Source organism: Enhydra lutris, unplaced genomic scaffold, assembly GCF_002288905.1.
Source record: "Enhydra lutris kenyoni isolate GAN:26980312 unplaced genomic scaffold, ASM228890v2 scaffoldscaffold17, whole genome shotgun sequence".
Classification (NCBI taxonomy): domain Eukaryota; kingdom Metazoa; phylum Chordata; class Mammalia; order Carnivora; family Mustelidae; genus Enhydra; species Enhydra lutris.
The window spans coordinates 22,601,312-22,615,452 of NW_019154101.1; the positions used below are offsets into that span (position 1 = coordinate 22,601,312).

The window sequence follows — 14,141 nt, forward strand, 5'->3', positions numbered from 1 at the left end:
AAGCATGACAACTTTAAAAAGTTGTGCCAGGACATCGCCTGCCCAGAGGGACACGGCTGAGTGGGACATGGCCATCAAGCACAAGACTGCTCAGGGAGTGCCACAGGGTACTAAGTAGGACTTTCTGAATAGGAGTTTTGAGGAAAACAGATTTATACCTCCCCACATTGTCTCCTGACGGAATGGCTTCTGTGGTGCTCCCAAGGAAGCAAACAGAATTGTTTCTTGTCAGAGAGAAAGTGGACTGTTTTTGTTCTTTGCTTAAATTTTGGAGGCCACACGTACCCTAGAGCTTTGCAAACAGTATTTACGGTGATTTCGGTGAAGTGCGGACACAATCAGGTGAGAGGAAATGAAATCAGGGTCACGCAGCAAAGCAGAATACTCTGTAGAATTAACATCCTAAAAGTTATTGGGTAAAGAAGTCTGGGAGGAGCTTGTGGATTTTTTGTTAAATGCATCCATGTTTAAATGTAAATTAGTCTTTCCAGGAAAAGATAAAGTTTCTTTGTCTAAATTCTTACTAATGAAAGTCACAAATGTTCTAATAATGTACACAGCAAATAGAAGTTTGAAGATACCCATAATGAGACTTTATGAGAAAATCAATTAATGAGGAACAATAAGAATGAAGTGCCAAATTTTCTTTGTCATGCCATTGGGGAAGCAGTGTGTTTAGTGGAAGAGAATGAACTGCTAAATCAGACTCAGATATGAATCTGTTGACAAATCATTTACTTTCTCATTAACTTCAATTGCAACATCCATAAAACAGGAATGCTACTTACTTTTCGTTTGCTATAAGAAGTATGAAAATGTATATTACATAAAAAGATAGCGATGTACATATATAGCAATTAAAAAAAATTACATCAATCCTCTGGCCTCTTCCCCCTCCATTCATCTGGACTCGCTGATATTCAATTAAAAAAAAAAAGATACTAGCGCTTGGAGATTCATTTTACTTTTAATAGAATTTTTGGGGTATACTACTATCAAGGAGAAGAGGCTATTTATTTGGGAATGAAGGCATGAAAATTAAGAGAAAATAGGTACAAACAATTTTTGTAATTATAAAAACTTTATTTCACGCTTCCTTTAGTTAAATCTTTATAAGCACCATGTCATGTACTGGCAATCTAGGAGGAGAGGACTGGAATGCTTTAGTCAGTAACAAACTGCCAGCTGATGATGTGAAGTTACAGCTACAGGGAGCATCTGAACAAGACCACATTTAGAAAGATCCCTTGCCAATCCCATGACAATGCACAAACAGGAACCTGGCATCGATCTGTTCACACTTCCCATGGCCAGAACCCAGAGCTTGTGCATGTAAACATCCAAAGAAACACTCTATCATCCTGACAGTTTACAGTTTGCTGAAACTTGACTCTGAAAGCGTGAATGTTGCCATCTCGTTTTCTTGACCAGTGCTTGCTCATAGGCTGACAAAATCAATTCCTTTAAAATTTAAATGACGCTTAAAGGTGTGTTCAGCATTGCGTAAGTCATCAGCAAGGCCTTGGACTGTGTGCAGTTCTCAAGTATGATCACCAAACCATGATTTACCTAATGAAATTGTGAAAAATTACACATTTTCAGCAAAACGTTTGAATTTGGTCCTATATTAAAAGACCCAATTGCCAAGGTGTTTTACATAAATTTAATTCACGAGCATGTACACAAGAGAATCACTATAAAGAACATTGCTTCCTCATTTATGAATAAAAAGTTTATCCTCTACTTACACTAAAACATACAAAAAATAATCTACAAAAATCGTTTACAATTGATTTTAGTGAAAGAAAAAGCTTTCTTCAGAAAAAAAATGATCGTGTGGTGGTAGTATTTTAGCCATCAAAAAGGAATGTAAGTAACCAATAAATATAATGTGCTTTCTCCATATAGACATATTTACACTTGAGTCTTTGGCTTATGTTTTTGTTTTTTTTTCTTTTCCTAAAAAGAACTTTAAATGATCCAGCCATCATTGCACATCAAAAGAAAATAAGCCAGTTTATATATATTTATATATTTATATAGAGATCTGCTACACTGGAAACATATAAAAAATGAACTTTACTATGAATTTGCACAGCTTTTCATACTTCTGCTTAAAGGTTTAACATCTTTTATCTAAAAAAAGGGAGAAAAATGCCACATAGAAAGTATTAATTCATGCAACATGTGGTGTTGCCAGGCGAGAACCAGGCGAGAAAAAGCTGCGGATTCACTGTACAAACACTGATAAGCTCTCATTGGAATCTGTTCTTATTAAATATAATTCATGTGGCACGAAATGTTGATGCTTTCATACAGTAATAGAAACTAATTGAGTCCTTTTTATTAAGATACACAACTTCATAAGAAAAATACTTTCACTTCTCGAATGTAAAAGCCTCCCACCCCCCACATTAAAATCTTTCTGCACAACTGTAACAGGTACAATGGCTGCTGGCTCAACAGACGAACAGGCTTCTGGGTGGATGCACTCTGAGGTCTCACCCAACTAAGAAGATTCCAGGTACTCCAAAGCGACATCATAGCAGAAACGGTACTGCTCCTGGAAGAGGCGAAAACGTAAGAGTTGAGAAAAGTTAAGAGAAAGGAGACTAACGCGAACCATCGCCACCAAATGAACACCCAGCCACCGCTTAAAATTATTCAAGAATTACCTATTAGTTTTCCTATATACAGAAGCTTAATTTCTGGGCATCCATGTTTTATGTTTGAATCTAATGTTTCTGTTTAAGGAAAAGGAACTCGATCTAAAAAGATATATTATCTTTGCCTCATATTTTCTATTAGTTTTTTGAAAATCTCCAGTATTTTTTTTTATCCAGTTATAATAGTAAAAACCTGATCGCTACAGAAAAATTGCCCAGCATAGGAAAATAAAAGCTATCAGAAAAAGAGTTCCATAATTCTATTACTAGAAATAATTATTGGTAAAATACTGCCCGAGTTTTGTTCTAGTCCTTTTTAAGGCATGGTTGAAATAATTATTTTAGACCAAATATAATTACCCTCCCAGATTTGAGAATACAAGCTTATATTTTATTTTCCTTTAACACTGTTATCTTTTTCTTATGTTATTTAACATTTCTTTTCACACTACATAGAAGTCTAACATACAGATTTGACTATTAGATTGTTTTTATTTTTTCTTTGATAGAAATAAATGCTATAGTGAACATGTGCAAATGTTCTCTAAACTTCAGATAATTTTTCTTAGGAGGAAAAAAGTTATTTTAAGCTGCCATTCACAATTTCAAGTCCTTAATTTTTGATACAGCTTTTCATTTGTCAGAGTACTTAAGTAAATTTTTAAAAAATGGTTAGTGGTTCTTAAGATTTTTTGAGCTTATTTATATCTGAAAATTTATTTCTGCTGTCTTTATATATTTAAGACAACTTGGTTGACAAGTTCAGCTAAAACTTCCTTTCCTCTAAGTCTATCTATGCGTCTCCATTATTAAGAATTTAGAGAAAATCAGACTGTATTACAAGTTGTGACTTATAATACATCATTAAAAACTTCTCAACTCAGTCCAAGTGGGTAAAATTCAGGCTGGAATAAAGAACAGTCTAAAATGCATATTATTTCTAAAGAGAACTTCCAGGTGTCTCCAGCAATAAACCAGGGTAATAAAAAACTTCCCCAAGAGATCTTTATCAATCCTACATTTAATTATCAAGTAGGTGTGATTTAAATTAGCCTACCACTGTGGCAAGTACATCTGAAGAGCCAAAAAGTGCTTGAAAACAGTTATGTCTCTTTAATCTGTCATTAGCAATTTTGTTTACACTCTAAATTTTCTTACCAAACTTGTCAGTTCAATTCAACAGCACACTAAACTCATCATTAACACTGATTAAACACAAATCAGAGGGTAGGAGTTCAGTCAGGATTAATGGGACATGAATGTAAACGTACACAGAAACTTTTTGGAAGGTTCTAGAATGGCTGAATTAGACCAGAGATTTTTTTTCCCCCCGAAGTTATTGTAGGAAATCAGAGTTAAATTTGGAGGTAAAATTTGAATTCTGATGGAGAAGTGAGCCCATTGAAGAATTTAAGAAGACACGATCTTAGACACCGAGGCAGAGTTTACGTTAAGAAACCTTCAGACAGCCAAGAATCAAAAGACATAAACACTACATTCTGTAGGAAGACTTGAGAGTTCTACATAAAAAATCCTTCAGATCCACCCCCCTTTCTCTATCTCCACTGCCAGTACTCCAGTCAAAACCAACATCACCTTGTCCAGACAACAGCAATAAAACCTAAGGGATAAGCTGAAGAAGGGACGATTTGAGGGGGTCTGTAGAAGGGGAAAACGCCTGTTACCACTTGTAAAAGTGAAACGGTATAAATGTAACTTCAGATTTTTGTCTCAGGAAGCAATGCACTTTTTGTGTGAACAATCCATGAGCAGGAAGTGGTAAGAATACTTTAAAGGTTTATTGAATTGCTCATTCTAGTTATCTGATCATCTTGATAATGTAGGGCAAGCAACAATTTTGCCTTGGTTTTTCTGGTTTACTTTTGTGTGAACATTAACTACACAGCTGCTCCTGACCTTATCCCACCATGTACATATGTGTAACCCACAGACATCTCTCTTTAGAAGTAAAATGTGCTCGAGGAGTTTAACTTTTCTTTCTTACTGTTCACACATCTCCACCCAGATGAGCTCCCACATACCCATTCCTATCAGCTCTTATTTTGCGAGCTGTGGTCTGATTTTATGAGCCCTGAAAATTCAGGTGGCACCATCTGAACCACTCACTCTAATTTGTAAAAGCTGAAAACTGTCAATGATGACAGCTTAAAATTTATGATTTGACCAGAAGTGAAGAATTATAGGAAATGACTAAAATAAATTTCATTTGCCAGTTAAGGACAGATATTAGGTGCCTAAGTGCTGATATAACTTAGGAATATATCCGTTGGATGACTGCTTTACCAGTTAACCTAGATGCTTTAAGAAATTAAAAATAGACAAGAATAAAGACTAGAGAGTAGAATTTATTCTTATTATAGATCTATTTAGTGAAGCTTATTACAGCAGATATTTATGGTCTATCACAGGAAAAAACCCACAATTCTATACATTTCCCAAATCAAGTGAAAATAGTTTTCATCACGAACATTTGTGATATGTGATTAGGATTCTGTGGGTAGAGACAGATACTGAGGAATTCATCAGTTCGGCAGGAAAGTCCCCACAAAGACTCACACATTTTATTCCCTTGGGTGTATGAAGTCAACCCAGTGAGTAGGTTAGGATTGTCTAATGTCTCTGCTCCCTTCATGCCTGAGACTCTGACTCACCGGGGCTTCCACCATGTTGGGCTTGCTGTTCCTCAGAGTCTTGACTGCATGGAACACGTCCACCACATTTTGCCGCTTCACCATTTCAACAACAATGCCTATAGCACAGAACATACCACTTCGCCCACCGCCATTTCTGGAAGCAAAGAAAGCCAGGGCATTTTTTTTTTAGAGAATTTTTTTAAAAGATTTTATTTATTTATTTAGTCAGAGAGAGAGAGAGAGCACAAGCAGGCAAAGTAGCAGGCAGAAGCAGAGAGAGAAGCAGGCTCCCCGCTGAGCAAGGATCCCGATGCGGGACTCGATGCCAGCACCTGGGATCATGACCTGAGCTGAAGGCAGTGGCTTAACTGACTGAGCTACCCAGGTGTCCTAGCCAGGGCATTTAGAATGGCAGCTTTTGGTCACCAGAGGTCACACAATCTTATAAACTGAGGAAAGGAAAACATGATCTTTATTTTTTTTCCATTTTGTATTAATTTTGCTTCATTTGTGTGCATGTATGTGTAGAGGGCAGAGTGCAAGGACACATGAGGATGATGTCAGCTCTGTAGCTTATGCTTAGGAACATTCTGGAGCCACCAGCTGCTGCAACTTTGATCCCCTGAAATTGTGGTATATTTGTACACTGTGTACGTTAGGAAAGTGGTTCTGAGTAGTGTTTGAAAGAGTTTAAATCATGTGACAACTATATAATAATCAATTTTGAAAAAATATGAAAATGAAAATTGGTAGTTAATTATAGAATCACGAGACAGGAAGATTATTTAAAATGCTATCGATGGAGATCCATAAGATCTTTAAAGTGGAAAACATGAAGTCTAGTGAGGAAATGAGCACCAAAGCCCCAGCACGGCCAAGCTGAGGCACCATACTCACAGGCAGTGGATGATGGTTCGTCCCTCCCCTTCCTCGCACTCCTCCTGCCATTTTTCCACCTGCAGTATCAGTTTCAAAAATGACCGTTTGGAGCCTGGCACTTCTCGGTGAGAGGCCCACCCTAGATACTGAAACTGCTGTACCATCAGATAACCTTCTTGTGGCTGTAGAGGGAAAAGCATTTTTCTGTAAATAAGTCGGGACTAGAATTTTTACTAAAAAGTAAAGGTGCATAAAAATTTATACCATGACATAAATGCCATTTATACCGGATTGAGTCTACGTGGTAAGTCCAAAATACATACATGCTAGTACAGAAACATTCTAAGTTACAGAACCAAGAAACATGAGAATTACCTTTACATAAGCTTCCCTTGCACCCCATATCCAATAATCAATCACACTTCTTAAATAACTTTCAAATCCTTTCTACTCTTTATCACTGCTGACATCATTGCGTTGGCCCAATCACCAGTTATGATAATTGCTTCCTAGTTGATCTCCTTGAATAAACTTTGATCTCCTTCCAAATCTTTCTTACTGCAGCATCATGATTATTTTGAAATGCAAATATGATCTTCCCCTGCTTTAATGGCTTCCAAATGATCTTACATAAAATCCAAATTGCTGCAGTGGCTTAAAAATTCCTACATGATATGGCTCCGCTTCCTTCCCATTTATCAAGTCATTTCTTGCCTGGGAACTTTGCACAAACTCTCCATTTGGCCTCGAAGATCTCCTTCTTGTTTGTGCCTCTTAATCTCAAATACAGTGACCAATTTGTCTTGGGTTTGCCTGGGGCTCTTCTGGTCTTTGAACTGAAATTTGTGTGTCCAAGGAAACCTCTCTGTTCTGTGAATACCAAGATAGTTGGTTCTCCCACTGCCCAAAAGCTCCTATGGTTTTCAAATTTTGCCTGAAAGATCACTACCCCAATGAATTCTCTAGTCACTTAGCTATGTCAGATAACCCAAACATTCTGGATTTTGTCTTTTGTCTAAATTTCTTATATTTGTAAATAAATGATTATAGAATGAGTTGTTCAGTGTTTGTCTTCCCTGGTAAAATATAAATTCTTTAAGGATGAGGAAATCTCTTTCTTTCTCCCCTAAACTCTATATTGCTAGAACCTAGCAAAATACTGTGTCCAAAGAATAGTACTGTTGAGTGAATGAAGCAAAACATTAAGCCCCATATGAAAATGTAAGAAAGAATTTGCAATACATGAGCAAACTGTATCATAAGGCATCAGATCTGAATTTCCATATGGCAAGGGCTCACACATCACAAGGACCTACTGGTACAATACCCCAACTTCTCATTGGTGCATTTTAAATATCTCATGAAGTACAAGATATTAAGTAAGATTGGGAATAGAAAAAAAAAAATCAAGCACTAATAAGAACCAGAACACCAAATATAGAGGAAGATAAATAAACAAATATGCTGACAAAAAAACAGATTTCAGTTTCCATCCTTAGAATATTCTTCATACAAACAGCTCAATAAAAAGACAAGTCTTACTTTCTTAGTTTAGCAGCTATGGTTTCTCAGCTAAAATATTACTAGAACCATAATGGAACAGATGTGCAGACATAATGAGATTCCATTTAAATTAACATCTAAGATATGCATGAATATTATGACATGATTTGAAGTTATCTTTTTTTCCCACTGAAATGAGCGACAGAATTGGCGATGACTACATCCTCTGCTTATAGTTATACATATAGACTTATTAACCAGAAACACATATAGCTATTTTGATATGAAAACACCGAAACATGACAATCTGAATTACACACTTAAAATAATACACATACGTAAAGCTGCTGAGCTAAAAACAGAGTAACTCTCTTTAAAAAGAGAGTAATCTCATGGAAGTTACTAACGATTTCTTTTCAAATTCTGCTTGCTATTTGGTTATGCAATCTAAACAGTTTTTATTAGCATTTTTTTTTTTTTTTGCTTTTTTGGAGGAGAGACCCCAGACTTAATTTGTCATTTAGTGTAAAATATATGAAGACTCAAGGAAAGAAAGATTTCTGAGAAACACAGCTGCTGCTTTGCTCCTGGGAAAAGTGGTATCAGTGCTGGTTCTACAAATCTGGGCAGAGCCAGATACTGAAATGTGTAGGGAGATGAAATTATAGGTAGAAGGGGAATCAAAGATGGCTGTGATTTACCTTTTCTCCTCATGTGTGAGGTTCTCCCTTATATCTAACAGTGACATGGAACCTATCTATAATGGCTGATCTGACATATCCCTTCCTCCTGAGGTAAAGCTTTTTATTCATCATCATCATTATTATTATATCTTTATTTTTCAATTATATGCCTTTTCTGGGCTGGGTATCAATACTAATATCACATGTAGTTGACCTCGACCAAAGTCTACATATACGCAGAGACCAGGCTCAGACCATTGAACTCAGTTGAGTCAGTGCATCTGAATTTAGTAACTGACCAGGACACCCAGCTTCCTGCATTTCTGCTTTCCTATTTTTAGAATGTATTTTTCTTCTAATACTAAGATATAAGATGATTACTAGCTTTGGAACTGATTATGCAACACCTTAGTTCCACTCTTCCTGTTGTCTGATTGGAATTGTGCCCCAGCATGGTTATGATCAGTTGCTCTTGATCAGCTCAGGTAAAATATCAATGACTTACTCTTGTTAGATTGCATATCCTAAAAATCCGGTTTATCACATCACAATCCATTGAACAAGACATACATTCCACTTGGATAGGGCCATATCTTAACATCCCTTCCTCTGGCCAGTACTGAGGGCAGCCCTAGATGATGAATGTTTGGGAGGGGAAAAAAAAAGAGCATTATTTTTCTCTATTGAGGGTAGTATGAAGTGGACTTTAACTTTTATTACTACTTTATTAAGTTGTCCATGAGTACACAAAAGCAACTCATAGCCACTGACCTGGGATAAGTCGACTTCATTCAACATCACGATGGAGGTACAGCCATAATCATACACTAATCTCCAGAAGTCCTTCACAGTGTTCGGCAGAGGGTATTGTGTGACGATGAAAGCAGCCGGCTGCCTGTAACTCTGTGAAGAAACAAGGGAAGTGGGAAAACATGAGAACTTAAACCGAATGATCAGTTGTACAAGCCAATTCAAAACATTTCCGTGTAGGGCCAGGTGAGGTGAAGCAGCTCTACGTGGAGAGGGAGGCAGATGCTCCGTAAGCCACGGAATAACAGATGTGGGCTGCTGGAATGTACTGGAGCTAGTAATGTGTCGATCCGATGGCAGGACTTCAAAGTCTCAGCAGCAGTTCAAGTCAAGGCTTTAAGTTTCATTTTGTTGAGAAAAATAAACTTAGGACAAAAACAAAAGAAGAAACTCAAGAACTTCTCAAGGGTAAGATCCTCCATGAGGTGCCCATGGGCTCTTTCAGATTTTCAAAGCTAATCAGAGAGGCTGAAGGCACAAAATTCCCCAGTGTATGTGTACATCCATCTGTATGTATCTATCTATCCACCCATCAAAATCTATCAACATATACATATATTATATATATTTATCTATATATTTTTATATATTTCATATATTGTATATTTTATATGTACTATATACTTATATATTTCATATATGTGTGTGTGTGTGTGTATATATATATATATATATATATATATATATATATATAAAACTGCTGGATTCTCTTCCATTTCAAATAAGAAAAACCACATATGCCTCAAACTTGTGTGCTTTTATATTATATGGATATTATCAGCACATTCTGCTCATCTTGCAGGCCCATCCCAGTTTCCTGGACATTTCTAATGCATATTAATGGTCAGAATCACAGTTTCAATCACTTAAGATTTTTCTTAAACTAAAATGCACTTCTTGGTGAAGTGTATTCCCTCCACCAATAAGGGAATGGCTCCTTTTTTACCAAGTGCCCCTTGACTGGGACATGACACATTATCTCTACCCAGAAGTAGAGGGTATGCTCATCTGACCTGGGCAATCTGTCATTCTGCAGACGAATGATCTGTATTTCTATGTATTAAATAGTTTATAAAAAAACAACAACGAAAAGAAGACAGCTGCCTGAGATAGATTTCCTTCATGTGGATAAAAACTGTCAGTGATCCCCTAACTCATTTTTATCACACAACTCCTTAAAATCTTTCAAGTGTCTTAAATGTTAGTGTAGAACCAGATTCCAGAACATTGATCTTATCGCCATTTGGGAAATACCGCTAACCATGGCATTTAACTCCATGGAAGACCGTGGGATAAATCTGAGTGCTGACAGTTCAAATGGCTGCTTCTGAGTGACCTCAGGCCTCACAGAGTTACACCTGCATCTGAGGTGAGTGTCTCCTAAGAAAGGTATGAAGGCTCATCAAAAAGGTTCAGAAGAAATAAGTAAAATTTCCTTCTAATCACGTGTCTGTTCCATGGGAAGGTGAGCTCTTTACTCAGGTTTTGAGTCACAGGGGAGGGGAGATGGATAAGATGATATGAGAGGACAGAGCTGTTTTCCTAGATCCTTCCTCTATAAGGACAGGAGCACATCAGAGGCTTTGAAATCACAGAATCCTCAGCCTTACTTCTGAACTCTTCACAATCATGGCACAAGGGTGTATAACACTGAGGATGTTGCTAGAGGATAAGGGGAGCAGGGAGTGCTGACCAGTGAACCTTGTTCTTATAAGACAAGCCAAACTTAACTTTTCTGAGGCCCCCAACTATACTATTGAATCTAGTGGATGGTCTCAATTATGAAATATATCTATGTTAAATCATAAGGAATTAAGCAGAGAGTAGAAAGAGGTAGAGAACAAGTTTCAGTCTTCATATTGAATAGAAAACAACCTGGAAATGAAGAAATATTTAACAGCGATCGATGCCAAAGACAAAAAATGCCTCAGACATACACCTCATCAATCTCTTTCCTAATGGTATTTTCTCCTTCCCTTTTCCACACAGTCTTTTAAAATTCCAAATCTAGACTCAGAAACAAAAAGGTCTTGTGTGTTTTCTCTGTATTTAGTATATTTGTCTTTCCAGACAATTAAAATGGGAAGAAAAGATACAGTGAGGATCCAGTGTGATTTCAGTGGATATGATTAATGGTCAGGCAAGAAAGGGAACTTTTCACTTGAGCTTGTCTTTAGACTATTCTGCTCTGCAGCATAAAAGGAGCAAAGTAACTGACTAAAAGACTGGTATCAGAAGTAGAAAGTAGGCTTTCTAAGTCTTTAGCATCAGAAGCTAATTTTGGAAAACGCAATAGGAGCAATATTGCAGAAAGTTTCATTACTAGTCACACAGGAATGGACCCTGACTTCTAATTTCCCCTGGCTATGGTTCCACAAATGAAAAGGCAAAACCTAGAAAAGTTTATAAATGAAGATGATGAGCTGTTTAAAAGGATTCTGAACCAGGAGAGCCTTTTGCTTCTTTCCAAGGTAACCCAGCAAGGTAGCCAAGGACTGACTTAAAAGTCTCTCTCTGTGTTGTTCTGTCTATGGGAAGCTAATCTCCTAAGGAAGTACTCTACCTTTTATAATTTTTGATAGCTGGAATGGGGCAAGACAGTTCTTTCACTAATGATGGATGTATTAATAGGTATCTTTGATGCTTTCTCCTAGCTGTTTATAAAGGATCTCTATTAATTACTGGCTGATAAAAACAAGTTAGCCATAAATTACTGGAACTTTAAATGTCAGAGATAAAGATTTCCCAAATTAACACAACTTCTATAAGATAAGGCATTATGTGGTTTTAAAAAATTCATTCCTCACTTAACATTCAAAATACACAAGCATGATCTTCTTTTCTGAAAATAATTGAGATGAAAAATATGACCTGTAGGTATTTCCTGTACAGAATATCATAATTGACAATCAAGCTCCAAATTTACAATGGGGCCTAAAATTTATAGTTCCTAAGAATCCCTGAAGGGAAAATTCAAAATCATTCTCCGAGAAAAACTTGTATTTCAATAAAAATTTCCAATTTTCCTTCCTAGGCCCTTTTAATTTTCTTGAAAAGAAAACAAGCCAGTGTTCGTCACATTACGTAGCTTTTCACGACACTTTAGACTAACAAAGACAGCAGTCTCTTACGTCCATAAGAGCAGCATTGATGTAGTTACTACTCTCCCCATCAATTGTAATTAAAAAAGGCAGACATCTGTCAGGTGGCAGCATGTCCATAAAACGATTCTTGTCATGATTCCTTGGCAGGCAAGCTATACTGCAGTCTTCGGCTTGTAGTCGAGGGGTGACTGAATTTAAAGTCTAAAAAGAAAAGGGAACGTAGGTTAAAAGCAAGTGACCCATTTAATAGCATAAGGCAGATCCATCTAGGATCTGGGAGGCCAAGTACAAAGTGAAGGATCTGTACAAGGCAACGGCATTTGCCATGATGACAGGCTAATAGACTTTGTAGTTAAAGCTAATGAAGCCTGAGAAGTGACAAAGAAACAATACACACATTGTTCACTGTTTCCTAAAAGGAAAAGGGAAGCTGAAAACCATTGCTACCTGCAAAATGCAGTGTCTAACCAAAGAAAACAGAGTTAGAGTGGCCCATAACGATGACCCAACGTCAAAGTTGGAAACTATCATTTGTAGTAATGTTTTGCCGTGCCGTATTTGAAGACAGGCTGTAACATGCTAGAAAGAGCACTGCACAAAGGATCAAAATATGAGGTGTCCAGAGCTACTCTTGACTTCATATTCACATATCTTCAGGGATGTCTTAAGGGCCGTGGAAACATTTGGGGTTATATAGGGACAATGTTTAGTACAAACTTCAGCTATTACTATTAATATGCTTGATTTCACATTGGAGTGACACAGGTTAAAATCCATATGACTGCATATAAATACACACAAATCACCAAGTTTGACTTTATGATACCTTTGTCCATACCCCTCCCTGAGTCTGAACTCATTTCAGATACAGCAGATATGAGCTCATTACAACAAAAATGACTCCATAATATGTAAAATGAAAGCGATAGGTATTATACTTAAAATAGGGTCAAAAATTATCAATTTGACTTGAAAGACCTTCCTTAGAGGAATTAATAATGCCCAGAACACACTGTAATAAGTTCCTCATAAAAGAAACTCTAGAAATAAGTAAATACCTGGAATTCATCTTTGAGATGTGAAGAGTTAGTCTGAGAGTCTATTCTAATCATATCAAAATATGCAGCTTTAAATTCGCAAACAGGTATGGCAGTTTCTCCACATAAACAGGCTTCTAGAATGGCATCATGAATAAAAATGTACTGTTCCTAAGAAAGAAAAAAAAACTATTTTAATAAAAATCCTTGTCATCAAAGGTAGAGAATACAGAGAATTTTCTCTATATAGAAACATTAATAATGCTATCAATATTTTCCTATATGACTTGATGAGGTAATATTGATTCTATGTGAAAAACATTTACCATTTTTGATAAATGTTGGAAACCAACAACAACAAAAAAGAGGTCATTAGAGATAACAAGCAACATGCCTCTGTCTGGACCATATTGATACGACGAGATCTTAAGGCTTTGACACAGTTGTAGATGTCGACAACACCCTCTCTTTCAGCCATGTCCAGCATGATGTCGATCACAATGTAACAGCCAGTTCGTCCAGCACCAGCACTGAAATAAATTAAACAAATCTAAAGAAGTGCAAGACTTACGTTCTTGCAGTCTTATTAAATAAAGATCCTTTTCAGCTGTCAGGTGGAATCAAATTGATTTGACAAACTGCAAGGTGTAATTTTTATGTGTTATATAAACACTTATTTCATGTACAAATAACTTCAGGCAGAGTATTTGTTTTGGTGCAAAATGAAGACGGGAGCAGGAGTCTGAAATTGAAAACGATAGACTCTGTATATCAAATTGTGTTTTAAAAATAATGTACGTATGTT

General features: G+C 36.6%; 1 protein-coding gene across 6 annotated transcripts in view; it reads right to left on the reverse strand.

Annotated features, from left to right (window-relative positions):
• Positions 1-2,020: 2,020 nt before the first annotated feature.
• The window catches only part of LOC111147617 (protein tyrosine phosphatase, receptor type K), a 556,451-nt gene continuing 544,330 nt past the window's right edge, over positions 2,021-14,141 (reverse strand). For all 6 annotated transcript variants that reach the window (XM_022503780.1, XM_022503779.1, XM_022503782.1 and 3 more), the window contains 8 exons: positions 13,731-13,866; positions 13,358-13,507; positions 12,327-12,500; positions 9,157-9,288; positions 8,891-9,016; positions 6,218-6,381; positions 5,339-5,474; positions 2,021-2,563 (listed from right to left, as the gene is read on the reverse strand). In XM_022503780.1, coding sequence (XP_022359488.1) covers positions 2,510-2,563; positions 5,339-5,474; positions 6,218-6,381; positions 8,891-9,016; positions 9,157-9,288; positions 12,327-12,500; positions 13,358-13,507; positions 13,731-13,866 — 1,072 coding nt within the window. In that variant the 3' untranslated portion in view covers positions 2,021-2,509. The remainder of the gene's footprint in view (positions 2,564-5,338; positions 5,475-6,217; positions 6,382-8,890; positions 9,017-9,156; positions 9,289-12,326; positions 12,501-13,357; positions 13,508-13,730; positions 13,867-14,141) is intronic.